This window comes from Rhinoraja longicauda, chromosome 32 (genome assembly GCF_053455715.1).
Source record: "Rhinoraja longicauda isolate Sanriku21f chromosome 32, sRhiLon1.1, whole genome shotgun sequence".
NCBI lineage: Eukaryota > Metazoa > Chordata > Chondrichthyes > Rajiformes > Arhynchobatidae > Rhinoraja > Rhinoraja longicauda.
The window spans coordinates 15,632,378-15,648,799 of record NC_135984.1 but is presented as its reverse complement, the minus strand read 5'-3'; the positions used below and the strand labels follow the sequence as shown (position 1 = coordinate 15,648,799).

At 38.3% G+C, this 16,422-nt stretch overlaps 2 protein-coding genes across 3 annotated transcripts in view; one reads left to right on the top strand and one right to left on the bottom strand.

Moving 5' to 3' along the window:
- Window positions 1-16,422, top strand: part of LOC144608751 (uncharacterized protein CXorf65-like) — a 66,028-nt gene that overhangs the window by 14,078 nt on the left and 35,528 nt on the right. The window lies entirely within an intron of this gene.
- The window catches only part of LOC144608750 (potassium-transporting ATPase alpha chain 2-like), a 44,878-nt gene that overhangs the window by 14,387 nt on the left and 14,069 nt on the right, over window positions 1-16,422 (bottom strand). Inside the window, exons 7-15 of the mRNA XM_078426819.1 lie at window positions 16,260-16,369; window positions 14,617-14,751; window positions 13,124-13,316; window positions 12,511-12,686; window positions 8,295-8,431; window positions 6,900-7,050; window positions 4,683-4,851; window positions 2,862-3,016; window positions 1,588-1,711 (exon numbers count right to left, since the gene is read on the bottom strand). Coding sequence (XP_078282945.1) covers window positions 1,588-1,711; window positions 2,862-3,016; window positions 4,683-4,851; window positions 6,900-7,050; window positions 8,295-8,431; window positions 12,511-12,686; window positions 13,124-13,316; window positions 14,617-14,751; window positions 16,260-16,369 — 1,350 coding nt within the window. The remainder of the gene's footprint in view (window positions 1-1,587; window positions 1,712-2,861; window positions 3,017-4,682; window positions 4,852-6,899; window positions 7,051-8,294; window positions 8,432-12,510; window positions 12,687-13,123; window positions 13,317-14,616; window positions 14,752-16,259; window positions 16,370-16,422) is intronic.

Below are 16,422 nucleotides of genomic sequence, written 5' to 3'. Positions count from 1 at the left end.
CTTTGCTGGTGTCAAATATGCCAAAGACGCCTTATGATCTTGACATTCAGAAACATTGCAAAGCTAATGAAAATAAATTGAAAAACGAAAACATTAAAATTTAAATGTTTAAATTACTTAAGCATATAGACACCTACTTGATTTTGCTTTTATGCTTTTGATTATTTAAGTTGAAAAAATATACACACCCTTGTACCTTACAACCTTTCCTTTCCATTCAAGTGCATGGACTCAATGGCAAGAGGTTTGTAGTTCCCATGTGCACATTTATGGAGCTGGGATAATAGACAATAGGTGTAGGAGTAGGCCATTCGAGCCAGCACCACCATTCAATGTGATCATGGCTGATTATTCTCAATCAGTACCCCATTCCTGCCTTCTCCCCATACCCCCTGACTCCACTATCCTTAAGAGCTCTATCTAGCTCTCTCTTGAATGCATTCAGAGAATTGGCCTCCACTGCCTTCTGAGGCAGTGAATTCCACAGATTTACAACTCTCTTGACTGAAAACGTTTTTCCTCATCTCCGTTCTAAATGGCCTACCCCTTAACTGTGGTCCCTGGTTCTGGACTCCCCCAACATTGGGAACATGTTTCCTGCCTCTAACGTGTCCAACCCCTTAATGCCTGCAATATATTGCAGAGTTGCCAGCATTTTCATCCTTTCCATCCTATGTATTTTCAAATGATCATTTTCTTTATGGTTTTACATTATGGTCAGATAGAGCTTAAAGCTTTATATTCCTTTTCTAAAAAGGAGTATACCATTCATTGAGATCATGACTGTATTCAAATAGTTTAACTCAATTCTAGTCCAGCTTTGATCCTTATAGCGTGTCAAACAGACATACAAAATCCATTGTTCTATTATGCAAAAGTGCTTCCTGACTTCACTCCTAAATAGCCTCACTGTTCTTTCATCAGATAAAGTTTTTTCCCCCCCTCTATCCATGCTTCTAAATTCCTTTGTTCTAAGAATCTCAAATAGATCAGATTTCAAAATGTAAGGGAATACAATTATTTTTATTTTTCCCAATTGAGTGTTTTTAAACGGGACATGACCTCTTTTGTCCACCTCACCCAATAACTTTTCTGCACAACTCCTTAAAGCTTAAGCAGAGAAATGGATGAAAGTCAGACCTGTTATTCCCAGTTCAAGGCATAAGAAACCACAACTCAACCATCCAGTGCCACCAATTTGCAGATGATCCATGCTTGAAAGGAACTTGGAGGCCAGGGAATGAGAAGGGGGGGGGGGGGTCAGTGGAGGAAACAGTGAATGGAGCTCATAAACCGAAGATTCCATTCATCCAGCATAATGTATCCAGAAAATACAATCACACAATTGACAATGCAAGTGGCCCATACAGTCTACAATTCAAGCTACAAGTCAAAGATTGACAAATGTCATAATAGCTACTTTGAGGAAAATAGTGACAACAAATTATTAGAATTAAAGAAAATATTTATTAAATACATTACTATTGTTGTTATACGAGTAGGACTGATCACCTTTGCATAGAAGTACTCACACTCCAGCAAACAGGAAACTACATGTAAAGTAACTGGTGAAGTTTCAGTACTCACCAACTTGAAGATATGAATAAGAAGCAAGTTGCAAGTTTACTAGCCGATCTCTACTGGAGACTCTTGGATGGACATTCATTATATCTCTTTCTGCTTTCTCATAAGCCAGAGAAATAGATGGAATCTGTCAATGAGGCAACAAACAACTTTGATGATTAAGTGTGACACACATTCATGTATTTTGTGTCATGGGTTCAAGTACATACTTAAAGAATTTAAAAGAATTCAGAAGGTAGAGATTTTCTTGACTAAATACTTCTGGTCGTCACTGCCATCTGCATATATTTTTAGAAATATTAGATTCAGGTTACTTTATAGTTTAATACATCAGGGAGTAATGAAATTTGTTGTTAACATGAAGCTCACAGAATAACCTGTATACATGTAGCATTGATTAATACAACAATAAATAAGAGTGCAAAACAGCAGAATGGTGCACACCGTGAAGATGAACTGGATGGAAGGAGTGCTCATAAGTGGGCTTTGTTTGCCTATTTAAAACAGACATAAAAGGCATTAAGCTCATCCTGTAGAGGTGCATCATTGCCAGAGATCAACCCCAACTTCAGATTCCAATTCGTGATGGTATTCAAACCCTGCCAGTCGTCTGGCACCCACTTCATTAAGTTGAGCCTCCAACTTGTCTTGGGAGTCTCTCTTGGCATCCCAACACCCTTGCAAGGTTATACTTGACTTTCTCGTACACTGCGGAATCCTTTCTTGCAAGGTCTAGATGTGGAATTTAACAGAGAATGAATCTCCTTGTTCAAAGGTTTTTGGTTAGGATAGACCTTAACTTGTCTTTGTTAGAAGAAAGTTGTCAACGCATTACTTAATTAAACTGGTAACAATTCAAGTATATTCAGTCAGGCTAGATGAAATGAAGTGGTCTTGAATATGTTTCAGTCTGACTCAAGGCAAATTTGATGTAGACCCTCGCTTCCATAGATCACTGCTGTATTATTCAATTAGAGTGCATAACAAAACCCTACCATACAAAGGCCAACCACATCCTGAAAAATATATTTAAAATGTTTTATTTATTTGAAGTTCATGTTAGAGTTCTTTTCTGTGTGGGCTGAACATAATGATAAATTAAACCTCCGTAGGAATCATAATGTAAAGTGTTAAAGGGAAAATCTAACTTAGAACGAAACTCAAGATGCTCATTATTTTCGCAAATGACTAATAACAAAGTATTAATTGATAGAATGATGTTAAAAGGATACAAAAAAAGCAGCATAACTAATTGCAGATCACTTGTAATTACTTACAATATCTGTACCCAAGTCAATGAGGAGGATGGCAATGGTACCAATGGGAAGGGGTATACTGACAATGGTATAAATAAGGAATGGACACAACTCTGCCATATTTTTGGTCAGGGTGTAGGCAATTGCCTTCTTCAAATTGTCAAAAATCAGACGACCTTTGGAAACATGAAACAAATTTGGCAATGAGTATTTGCAGACTGATAGGTATATATACAGATATTTTGCAGATGACAAATATTTGCAGACTGACACATTAAACCAATGTAAAAATATGTAAAATCTCCTGAACGTACTTGCCTGAGCAGGTGGTGGAAGCAGCTATACTCTCACATACATAAAAGCACTCAAATTTCTAATGGCATTGAAGCAAATGGAACAATTGCTGGTAAATGGGATTGCAAAAGATGGGTATACAAGGGTCGGCTGAAGGACCTATTATTGCACTGTATAACTCTGACTAAAGGGATGTTTGAAAGCACAATATGGAAATTTATCATTTTCCATATTTCCACAAATTCTGGTTCTGTTTGGTTTGATATATTTCAAGCATGAACACCATCATGCCTTATACAGAGTTCCTTCAACACCTACCACACTGCATTACTACTGAGTTATGTTTTTCAGATGAATTCAAATTTAGCCCATTCCAAAGGCTTCTTTTTCATTGTTTAAGTTCAATGTGAATAATATTGTCAACACACTTAAACCCTTCAGCCCCCCTACGTCTGTGCTGACCAGCAATCTCCATACACTAGCGCTATCCTACACAATAGGGACAATCTTTACCGAAGCCAATTAACCTACAAACCTGTACGTCTTTGGAGTGTGGGAGGAAACTGGACTGGGAAAACCCACGCTGTCATGGGGAGAATGTATAAACTCTGTATAGACAGCACCCATAGTCAGGATCGAACCCAGGTTTCTGGAGCTGTAAGGCAGCAACTCTACTATTGCGCCACTCAAGTTATAAAGAAAAGATTTTCATTAACATTGATCTTTCAGAGGTTTATATGATAATTAAACACTGAAAAACAATGAAGAGCCAGAACGTTACTCTAATCAGTGTTGAACATGGAGTAAATGGGTAACACAAGAGCTTGCAGATACTGGACCTCTACACTCTCAGTCCTGCTCTATGGTCTCAACCCAAAACAATAACCAAATCAATGGCCTTTTGTAACTTTGCCAGTGCCCTTTACTCTTGCATACTTGTACTATAAGCAAATAAAGAATCTCACTGTACGAAGTACAAGTGACCATAAAGTATCAATCAATCCCTTGCCTTCATATGTTGTTGACCAGCTGACTTCATTTGATAATTGGAATGATCATTTTTCAAGGAGTGATCAAGGAATGGAGTATGGTAGAGGTGAAAAGCTTTTGTTGGGTGCTGCATTGCAAAGCTGTTGGCTATTCTTAATGGATAAACATAGATCCACTGAACATTCTAGCTCATCCATATCAATTGTGAAAGTAAAAACAGTTAACATATAGAGAATTGCACCTTCAATGTAGACTGAAGCAAGGATCCAGAAAATTGTTTGCTTCCTAGGGGAATAAGATCCAGCAAAACCCTATTAGTAACACTAAGAAACAAAGTCACTGCCAGCAAAAATCCAAACTTCAGCTGAAATCATTTTTCAATGGAAGGATGTTCGAAGCACTTAATACCCTTCCAGATATCCACCATCTCCCACAACACCTCACTCTTGTTTGCAGCATTTATTATTTGGATGTTGGATCAATAAGAAATTAATTACTCAGACAGTTTCAAAGCTTATCTCATTTGTAATTATATTGTGATACTATAGTGACTTGTACCTTCCTCCACTCCAGTGACTATTGAGGCAAAGTTATCATCCAGTAGAATCATGTCTGCTGCATTTTTGGCTGCATCAGAGCCTGCAATTCCCATAGCTATTCCAATGTCTGCTTTCTTCAGAGCTGGTGCATCATTCACACCATCCCCTGTCACTGCCACAATGGATCCCTGATTTTACAAAGAAGAATCTGATGAGAATACCAAGTAACCAGATGTATTGAAGTTGAAAATCTCTATAAAGCTCCGAGTTTCTTAGTCTAAATGACAAATGCATTGTGGCAGTAAGAGCCAATATTTGTCAGACCAAGTTATAGAGAAATGAAAAAACATCTATAGAGAATAAAAATTCAACTAAAAATTCCTGTTCATCATTTTATTGGATCAGCCTATTAATTTCTTACTCTGTCAGGCTAAAATCACAACTACGAACTGAAGATAAGATAAGATTCTCCAGTCTGTTTGATTCAATGCATAAAGGGCTGGCAAATGTAATAAGGGTGATCAAACAGTTACCATCTACCCCAGTAACATATCACTGTATCTGTAGACAAAGCAAAAGTTGTGCTCCCACGGAACCTCATGTTATAAATATGATTGTGACAATAGAGGAAAATAGAAGTTACGGACTAAAGGGTTTCAGACTCGCAAAGACAAAGTTATTTCTCCCACAGGATTTTCAAAAAGGTTTTTTTAATAGCTGTAAGTTTAGTTTGGTTACTGCAAGCTAAAAAAACTAAAGGCTAAATGTTACATTAATAGTCTCATTGCACAAGTGTCAATAGAAAGGAATCGTGTCAATTTCAAAGGCCGCCCGCAATGAATTGTGTTCTTATGACAGAGTGCACTGTTCACTGTGGGGGAGGTTACATGGAAACACCTTCATTCCCCATAACCGATTTTTGTTCCAAGATTTCTAATATCTGCTTGTCAATTTCCAAAGTAACTTCTAAGTGATTCCCAAGAAACTGCACTATAACTAATTTGGCCAATGTAATACAAATAGTTTTCCCTAATCCATCAATCCTATTGTGAAAACACGTGTTGTAGCAGAACTACCTTGCACACAATGTGCAGAATAACTACAAAAAAAATGATATATTACATTTAAACTGAAGTTATCATGAAGCTACTCTAACCAAACATTCATTTGTTTTTTTGCAGATGCAGTTAGGATATAAATTAGAATGCTTTACTTTAGACTACGGGTATTTAAGTTGAGACTAAAAGGGTACATCTAACTTAGAAATGTTGCAAAATTAAGCTAATTCACCTTTTTTTCTGCATTGTTGTTTTAAAAATTGGTTAGAATTTTGTGGGGGAGGCTCCAAATAAATGTTTATAAGATGGGCCTTCTGTATAATTAGAAAATCTAATCACTGTGAAATATCACACTGTTGGTTCCATTGGACCTTCTGCTAAAGAAAATTCACCCTGAACTCCAAATAACCTTCTGTCTTAAATGCAGCAAATCTGCTCCATAGAGTGATTCAGCTGAACTAGAGGAAGCATGATGCAGCTGAAGTAGATTAATCATGGTAGACAGGGGAGGGGAAACAGAGGTAGCCCATGGTTAAACTGGAGGCCACAAAATGCTGCAGTAACAGTGGGTCAGACAGCATCTCAGGATTACATAGATAAGTGACGTTTTGGGTCCGAACCCTTCTTCTGACTCATCGATTTAACTTGAGGCCTTTCCTTAAGAAACACGTTCAAAAGATCTCTAAAACAAATAAATATATATTGAATTTTAATTGAACTGTAGATCTTGCTTCTGGTTTTGCTTACCCACTGTAGTAAACACGTTTAGCAAAGTATGAAGGAAAGAAATAAAATCATTATAATCAGTTCTTTCACATATTCTGGATTTCACATCAAAACAGAAATTCCCATGTAAATGCCACAAAACAAACACCACAAATAGAAATATGATGAATTGTTCAACTACCTTGAGGTTAGGGCACAAAATGTGTCTTTAAGTCACAGAACCCACTTGCTTTTCTTCCAGTATTGCTGTGGGATATGTTACATCGCATCAAACAGGCATATATATCAATGCCTTATCTGAAAACTGGTCACGACAACAGTTCTGCTCACTCTGATGTGCAGTCTAGGGCATGATGTGGGTTCCATGGACAGGTGCAAGCTGGTACCACACTGGCTTGGAGGTGAAAGTTCTACCACTGCTCCAAACTAGTTGTTGCTTAACACAAAGTTACCTGTCTTTGGCAGGCTTCAACAATAAATAGTTTCTGCTGAGGTGATGTTCTGGCAAATACTATTTCAGTGTAGCTCATCAAAACTTCATTTAAGAACTCAGGATTCATGTCTTTGACTTCAGAACCATTTATAACAGCAGCCTTGGCTTCCCTGCCATACCATTCAAAACATAAAGATCAAATATTAAACTGCATTTTAACATATATTCTTAAATCATAAAATCTATGGCAATTTAGTTACTTTATATGTTGTGCCTGTTAACTAGATCCACTTTCACGTATTGCTCTTGCGATCAGTACAAAATATGTACAATAGGCTTGAGGAGAATTTCCTGTTCAAGAGACTTTCATCTTGAACACCATAGAGAAGTAATTTAGACTGGTCAGTTCTCTATGTCTCTGTAAGGAACTTAAAAACTACACCAATACCTCAACATTCTGGATTAGGCAATTAGGAAACATGTCCGTTGACCCACTGAGTCCATGGCAACCATCAGAACCCATTTACTCTAATCCTACACCAGTCCCATTTTATCCTCCCCATATTCCCCTTGGCTCCCCCCAGATTCCACCACTCACCCACATATAAGGGGCAGTTTACAGTGGCCAATTATCCTACCGACCAGCAAGTCATGGAGGAAACTGGTGCACTGGAGGAACCCCCACACAATCAGAGAGAGATCATGCAAACTCCTCAATACCCCAAATTGAACCTGGTCATTTCAGCTGTGCCTCTGAACACGCCTTCGAATATACCAGACATCAAAATAGCCTTATGTTTTATCCCATACATGTGTATTTCCCTCCCAACAGTTGAATTATTAGCAGATGCAACTGCCAACCCCTGCGTGCTGCACTCCCAACAGGGGGCTATGTTGTCTGAGAGGTCAGGTGTGATTCTGGGGTTTAAAAATGCTGTAGACCATGGATTTTCCAAACCTGGGGTAAATTTACCCCCAGGGGGTAAATTTCACCTGCCATTATTGTTATTTGAATTTAAAATAATAATGGTAAAAACAGTATTTTTAAATTTCCCCTTTGTCGGTTGCTTTATTATGGTTGAAGTGTAAACTCAAATTACTGAACAAAACAGGGTGGGGGTAAATTTACTTTCGAAAAGTTGCCAAGGGTAAACGGGACGAAAAAGGTTGGGAACCCCTGCTGTAGACCCACGTCCATCAACCCCTCCGACCACATCCTTGCATGCTGGTCGTGTGATTATCCATGTTACTTCTTCAGTGAAACGTTTTAACATAGTTAATTAGAAGTACAAAAACATGCATTCGGATATTTAGTGTCTGGCATATTGATTTTGCAGTACAATTCCTACTATCACTAAATCTCCATATGAATTAATGAAAAATCTTTGCCTTAACACAGATTATCTCAAACTACCTTTTATTCACTTGACTGACTGAAACATTACGACGTTTTGCAATCTCTTCCACTGTCTCATTATCAGCCGAGATAATACCAGTACTCTTTGCTATAGCCATTGCTGTGATTGGGTGATCACCAGAGATCATAATTACCTGGTGGGAACATAAAAGCATGAATTGGTAACAACAAATGATAATCTGATTCTTATTCAAGGATTTCCAATGTCTCACACATTGACACTTTGATTTTAACATTCTACAAAATTCTGCATGAAATTAAATACAAAACAAAATTACCGAATTTGGAATAAGAATAAAATGAACAATTTTGAGAGGGATCTTCTACTATTTTATCTGATTGCTTTTGCAGCAGAACTGTCGATTTATTGCTTTTCAATATCCAAATATGTTCTCAGGACTTTCCCAGGGAAGTTTGCATACATGTTCATCTGTTGCACAGGTGGGTTTGACAAACATTTTCAAATGAGAAATAAACTCCTCAATCTGAGCTTCAGTAGACCTTCCTACAGCTGATGATTTAGTTAGAATATAGGGTGGCACAGTAGCGTAGTGGAAGAGCTGCGGCCTCACAACACCAAAGACCCGGGTTTGATCCCGGCTATGGGTATCATCTCTGTGGAATTTGCACGTTCTCCCTGTGCCCATGTGGGTTTCCGCTGAGTGCTCCAGTTTCCTCCAACATCCCAAAAACGAGCAGGCTTCTGTAAAATTGCCCCCTCGTGTGAAAGATGTGAAAGTGAGATAACATGGCATCCCTGTGTGGTATCTCAGCTGCACGGAGGCAGAGAGGAAAGCTCTTCAGCGGGTAGTCCATAGAGCTCAGAGGACCATCGGAACACAGCTACCAGACTTGGAGGGCATCTACAACACACGATGCCTCAGAAAAGCCACCAGCATCCACAAAGACTCTTCACACCCCTGCAACAGTCTGTTCGAACTTCTACCATCGGGCAGACGATACAAGGCCTTCTACGCCCGCACCTCCAGACTCAGGAACAGCTTCATCCCCAGGGCCATAGCTGCTATGAACCGGTTCTGCTGAGCCGGATGGTCACATCGCACAGTGATCCGACACAGATCTACATGCACTTTATTGAATATAGAAAAGCAATAAATAGACAGTTCTGCTGCAAAAGCAATCAGATAAAATAGTAGAAGATCCCCCCAAAATTGTTACAATTTGTTTCATTGGGTTGTTTAAATTAATACTGACTAGCTAATTAATTTATTGCATCGTTTGGGAGGCGCATTCCCAATCTCGTTGTACCCCTGCACAATGACAATAAAGATATATTGTATTGTATTGTATTGTATGGATCTAGAGTACGGGTGATTGATGGCCAGCGTGGACTTGCTGGGACAAAGGGCCTGTTTCCACGCTGTATCTCTACACTAAACTAAATTGTATTTTCTTAATGTCTACCTTCTCTCTATGAATAAGAGCCATAGTCTGGTTATGGTGAAATATTTGTTGACAAATCAGCCTTGACAGATTTTCAATTAATAATTTGACAGAAATGAATCTGCAATGAATACACGGTATTATTCCATGTATAGGTTTTGCAATAGCTTTTACTCTCACTGCTGAAAACCAGCTTCAAATGCCTCTTAAGGCTTTAGCTGCTGATCATTTTATTGAAGGAAAGAGCCTGAGCTCTGAACAGGTCATCTCAAATCTCTATTTAATTTTGATAAAATCAGAAATGCAGTTCTGGAAAAAAAAACTTGTCAAGGTGGCAAATATCATTCCTTGCAACTTAGGGTGTGGAAAATATTCCCCTTAAGTTCTTCTCCACAAAATTGCAACCATAAACAGGTTATCTTGCCATCGCCTCCTCTTCCTTCACTCCCCCAATATCTTTGTTTCACTCTTCAGCAGGACAGTCCTTCCCACTTACTCTTAATAACATTTTGAAAAAAATGTTGTTCCCGCTTCTGCACCATTACCCCCAGATTGCTTCAATGATGTGTCTTTCTATTTTTCAATCACATGATACCCCTCCATGACAACATTCAATGTCACATTATCAGATTTGGCAAGTGCAGGGGTGACAAAAAGCTTTTCTTCTACTTTCTTGAGCCAACCCACGTCTTAGATTTAGCTGAAACCCAGTATTGGATGAGCAGAAATGCATTTTTTTAAAAAGCCATTGTGTTGAAACCCCCTCATAATCCTAGGTCTCTAACTTCCACTCCTATCACTGGATAGTGTCTGAAATTAAAACAAGTTCAGTCACAGTAATGATGCTGAGTTTTCATCCACATTTTGCTCTAATTGCCCATTTCTACTTCTGTAACATGCTCTGCTCCTCATCAGCTAGCAATAATCATCCATGCCTTTATTAGCTCTGATCTCAAGTGCTCTCTAATGCATTAGCACAATGTCAATGAACACAAAATATCAAAGGCAGAGAGCTATCTGCAGCTGCCATTATATTGCACATCTAGTGTCACTGACAGGAGGCAGCTTACTCCCACACAAAATCTTACAGCACCAAAGGTAAATTATTCAAATTAATATAGAATTGCAAACTTTAAAATGACTATTCACTTAACTAAACCTGTTTTTTTCAAAGCCTCACAAGTGGTTCATTTACAAGTTTATTTCAGATTAACTCTGTACGATACAATAGAATTTGCTCCCATAACTCTTTCGTGCAACACCTTCAGGTCAATCACAACAGCACTGTACACCCTTACTTTTTAAAGCCAATTATTTTATATCTTCCTTTCAAGCCCTTCGGCCAGAAGCAACAATTCTCCTAATTTTCTCTGGAACATCGGAGGTTGAGAGAAGTATATAGAATTATGAGAGGCGTAGTTAGGGTACACAGTCAGACCCTTTCCCCCCCCCCCCCCCCCCCCACAGTGTCAAAACTAGAGAGCACAGCTGTACGGTGAGAAGAGGCAAGTTTAAAGGAGATGTGTAGGCCAAGTTTTTTCTCCACACACACACAGAAGGTGGTGGGGGGCCTGGAACGCACTGCCAGATATGGTGGTGGAGGCAGATGCGATTGCGGCATTCAAGTGGCTTTTGGTTAGGCACATGAGAGTGCAGGGACTAGAGAGATATGGATCATGTATAGGCAGTTGAAATCAGTTTAACTTGGCATTATGTTCAGCACAAACATTGTGAGCCAAAGGGCCTGTTCCTGAACTTCTTTGTTTATATTCTAATTTGTTTTTTCAAAACACTTCTACTAATTTGGAACACCGCTATTATATGTTGTGTTCTTTGTTCTGAGGGGGGTTTTGGTGGTCTCTTTATGTAATATTATCCCTTGCTTGCATTCTGGTAAATCTCCTCTCCAACTATTCCAAGTGTTTGACATTTTTCCAAAGGAGCAAAGCCCAACATTAGTCTAACTCGTGATTTGTAAAGATTTCCTTATTTTTGGATAATATGCCTCTATTTAAATAGCCAAGGAGCGCACAAACATTTTAAAGACTTTAATATCTACATTCATGGCCTCAAAACAACAAAACCTCCTTGTTACATGAATTACAGTAACATTATTTTTAAACTGCAGATGCTGTAAATCTGAAACAAAAACAAAATGAGCCTAAAATCACAAAAGGTCAGGCAGCATCAATAGAAAATTAACATTTCCAGTTAAAGTTTCTCATTTTTCCAGTTCTGATGAGTATCAACCAAAATTTCAATCCTGTTTCTTTTTCCAAAGATGCTGCCTGACCTGTTAAGTGCTCCCAACATTTTCTGCTTTAATGACTGATATTTGGCTTCCTGTGTGAAACATTTTATATCTAAAAAGAAAATGTTGAAAAAATTAACCCAGGTTATCCTAGCTAATAACTTTAATCGGTTTTTCCTGTAAATGTTATATATTCTTTATTATTTTCTGGATGCAATGATTGATTTCCTGCCTTTCAAGCCAACCTCACACTTTCTCTTGCTTTGCAATAATGCATAAAGATCACCAGCAACTGAAATACATTTGTTTTAAAAACAAATAAATATCTGATTTTCATCAAATCTTGGTTAGACGTTCTAAGAATGAAATTAACCTAATGCAAATCAAATATGTTTTAAAAATTTTGTTTTAATAAATTGGATGGTGCCACAGGTTTAGCAGATCCAACTTTACATTATTCCCATTGAGATAGTGCGAATGAATTTAAAGGAAAAATGATACTAATATTGGATGAAAATGCAACAATAATCAAAAGCAAATGGAACCGAAGACACGTACTTTGATTCCTGCACTTCGGCATTTGAGAACTGCATCTGGGACACTCGAGCGAGGTGGATCAATCAAAGACAAGAGGCCAATAAAACACAAATCAGAGATTGGGAAGTTCCTGTTATCCGAGTCAAATATGTACAAGTCTGGATATTTGTCCCTTGGTAAATAATGATGGCAAAATCCTAGAAGAATTAAAAAATAGTCAGAAACTCACACATCACATAAAAGAATAAGTATCAAAAATCAAATTATTCATAAATGAACACTAAAAATTTATCTAAAAAAAAAAAAAATCTTAGCAGACTTGATGCAGCAAATTCCAAATCATTAAAAATCTATTTTGAGAAGCTCAGAGATGTATCAGAAAGTCAAGAATCAGACATAAAATTCAAATTAACACATACGTCTTGTGAGAAGCACCGGTCGGCTTTTAGATCCAATTAATGAAAAAACGAATGTAGTATTAGTGAAATTACTTCAGAAAAAGTGTAAAGTTAAGGTTTCATTTTAGTCCAAAGATGCCTCAAAAGGTACTTTAATAATGCAAACATATATAAATGCCCCGAGTGTGACGCAGTTTACTCACTCCTCAGATTAATGCATGCTGTGGTTCTCTTACCTAGAACCCTCTCGCCCAGTCCTCCAAGTTCAATATAAGCTGTCTGAATAACATCTATCTCCTCAGCATCCAGTGGGACTTCCCTGCCCTGCAGCATTACGGTGGAACAAGATTCCAAGATACGTTCTGGTGCTCCCTTCATTACTAAGAGAAGGCGTTTGTCATATGGATTGTTGGTCTTATGAATGGAGAGCTAAAAATTAAAGTGCATCCAATAAACATGTCAGCCTAAAGGTTTTGTATCATATTTCTCACAAGACAGAGAAATTCCATCAGTCCCATTATCCCATTCATTTCCATGGAACCTGGTCTCTATCATATACCGATCAACTCCAGTCTGATTCTTCCATTACGCAGCTACATTGGGGGCCATTTGCAGTAAACAATTATGCGGCTAGCTAGCGTGTCTTTAGGATGAGCGGGGAGACTGGAGCCGACCGCATGGGAAACTCACGGGCACAAGCAAACATGACACTGTTAATACCCAAGGCCAGGATTAAACCAGGACCACCAGGGCTATAAGACAGTGGTGCTAACTGTTGCCTTGCATAGTATATGACTTTAATGAACTACGGATTCCATTGTACATCATATTGTAAAAAAGCCTGGGAGATATTTGGGCATAAAATGCCCATAATTGTCTTAATTTTATGCATGCTCATCCACCAAACCTACAGTCCAAACATATTTCCACGTGCAAAAGTAAACTTATTTCAAAATCTCCATATTTATTAACTTGGAGAGAGAATTTACAACAGGCCAGGCTCAGCAAGAAAACATTGTTCTTCTGCAGTTTCTAAAACATATCTGTCATTTAGTCTCTAATAAATATTGTGCATGCATATACTTTTAAGAACTATGTTCAACATGTGGTAACACTTGGCATACATTGTTGCATCAACATTAATGTTGGATGGTTGTTGCCTACCCTCCATCGAGGACATTTCACTAGAATATTGCATTTGCTTGCCTTCATCCTCACTGAAAGCAACTCAATATTTTCTTTATCTCTGTTACATTTTGCACTATCTTTGCAGGTTCTTAAACGTGTTCTCCCAAATATACATGAATGATAATTAAAAACATCAAATCTTGCCTATAAAGAAACACATGATATAGGTTCGGCATTCTCCATGTATCCTGAATGATCATGCTCATTTGCACTCTTTCTGTGGGACAAGATTAAAAATGACTGGGGACAACTGACATAAGCAAAATGTCTCATTTCCAGAGACATTCATCTACGGGAACCCCGGTCAAAGTATTTTACCGAGTGCGAGAATCTTTCATTATCCTCAGATAAAGTAGACACGGTGAAAAGTAATATTTAAACAAAGATTACTTATTTCAATCTTAAGTCTGGCAGCCAGTAATTGATCAAACACTTATGTCCTTTAACTGAACTCGCCATCTATCTGTATAGAAACCATTCTGAAAGAGTTCCGGAAATTTAACAAAAATAATTACACTGTCCTGCCTAACTTGTCCCGTACCTGAAACTTGTTGGTAGAGTTGAATGGTATTTCAAATATTTTTACATTTTCACTTCTGAATTCCATCACGTTACCAAATACAGTTTCAGAGAACTTCAGAAGGGCACTTTCTGAGGCATCTCCAACCACTTGTCTCTAGGTTCACAAAAGGCAATGTAATATTCTGGTTAATTAATATCCCTTAATAGAAATTATCACAAAAAGCTGGAGTGGGTCAGGCAGCATCTCAGGAGAGAAGGAATGGGTGACGATTCGGGTCGAGACCCTTCTTCAGACTGATGTCAGGAGAGGAGGCGGGACAAAGAAAGCCTTAATAGAAATATCAACATCATTTATTCCATAGTTATACGGACAATTTACTGGTCTCCACTGCCCGTTCATCCAATTATTGAATGTTTTAAAGACTTCTGCTTTAAAGCTTTAAACTACTAGTGAGGCACTGTGAATGGGGGATGATAAATATTGCCCTGTGAATGCGAAACATCATGGCTAAATCACAAAAGTGGAAGTTGGAATAGGTCATGCTGGTACTTTCCAGCCTGCCAACCAAATGCCCTAAGTGCTGGGACCAAGTCTCAACAACGGGCCATCAAAAATTAAGCTAGACTGAAAAACATGAATAGAAGTGACAAAGAAAACACTTTGGGATATAGAGCAAAATGTGCAATTTTATCATACACAAGTTTACTGTGCATTAAATAGGCTTTATACAATTAGACATGTGCATCCCTCGGACTATCCTTGTTCGGACTTTGCTGGCTTTACCTTGCACTAAATGTTATTCCCTTATAATGTTTCTACACAATGTAAATGGCTTGATTGTAATCATGCATTGTCTTTCCGCTGACTGGATAGCATGCAACACAAGCTTTTCACTGTACCTCGGTACACATGACAATAAAATAAACCAAACTGAAAAACCTTTCCCTTAAAATCATCTATCAAGAAGAGTACAGATCGTGAAAATGGAGGAAGTAAGTTTGGGAGCAGATTGTACTTGAGGGGCGGCTGGAGATTTGCTGAAGGAGATGATTGGCAGTGAAGTTGGGGAGATAATTACCTAACGATGTTAGCTAAAGAGTTGATTGTAGGTTTAGACAGAGGGAATGGGTGCAACAGCAAAGTGGTGGTGTTTGGGTGCAAAGTAACAAAGAAAACTTAGAGGAACTGACCTTGAGAATTCAGACTCACTGACCGAGGTCAGTACATATTAGTTAGCAAATTCTCAAAATGTTGTTGGTTTGTGCAGTGCAATTTCAAATACTTAAGCCATAGGCTTGGTGTAAAAGGCTAGATGTGGTTAAAAAAATAGACACCCTTTAAAAAATGCAAAATTTAAACTTCTAAATGCTCTGCTGGATTGAGAAACAGAGGTGAACACGTGAGGAGGAGTTGTATGGTGAATGTGTGATGTTTTCCTTCTTACCGAGGTCAAACAGAGCCACTTGTTCTGTGACCTGACTCATCCACCTACATTTGACTTTTACTGTAAGGTTTCTTGAAAATAGAAATCGGCTCTGTGCAAGAAAGAACTGCAGATGCTGGTTTAAATAGAAGGCAGACACAAAATGCTGGCATAACTCAGCGGGCAAGCAGCATTTCTGGAGAGAAGGAATGGGTGATGTTTTGGGTCTCTGCGTTACCTTCATAATTGGAACATCATCCTGTGCTGCACTGAATTCCGCTCGATTACAGAGTGCAATAATCTTGGCCAGAGCTGTCCATGTTTGTGATGATTGGTCAAAGGTCTGATCTGTAAATTAATACAACATGTTACTCATAGATCAACACGTTTTTCCATTTCCC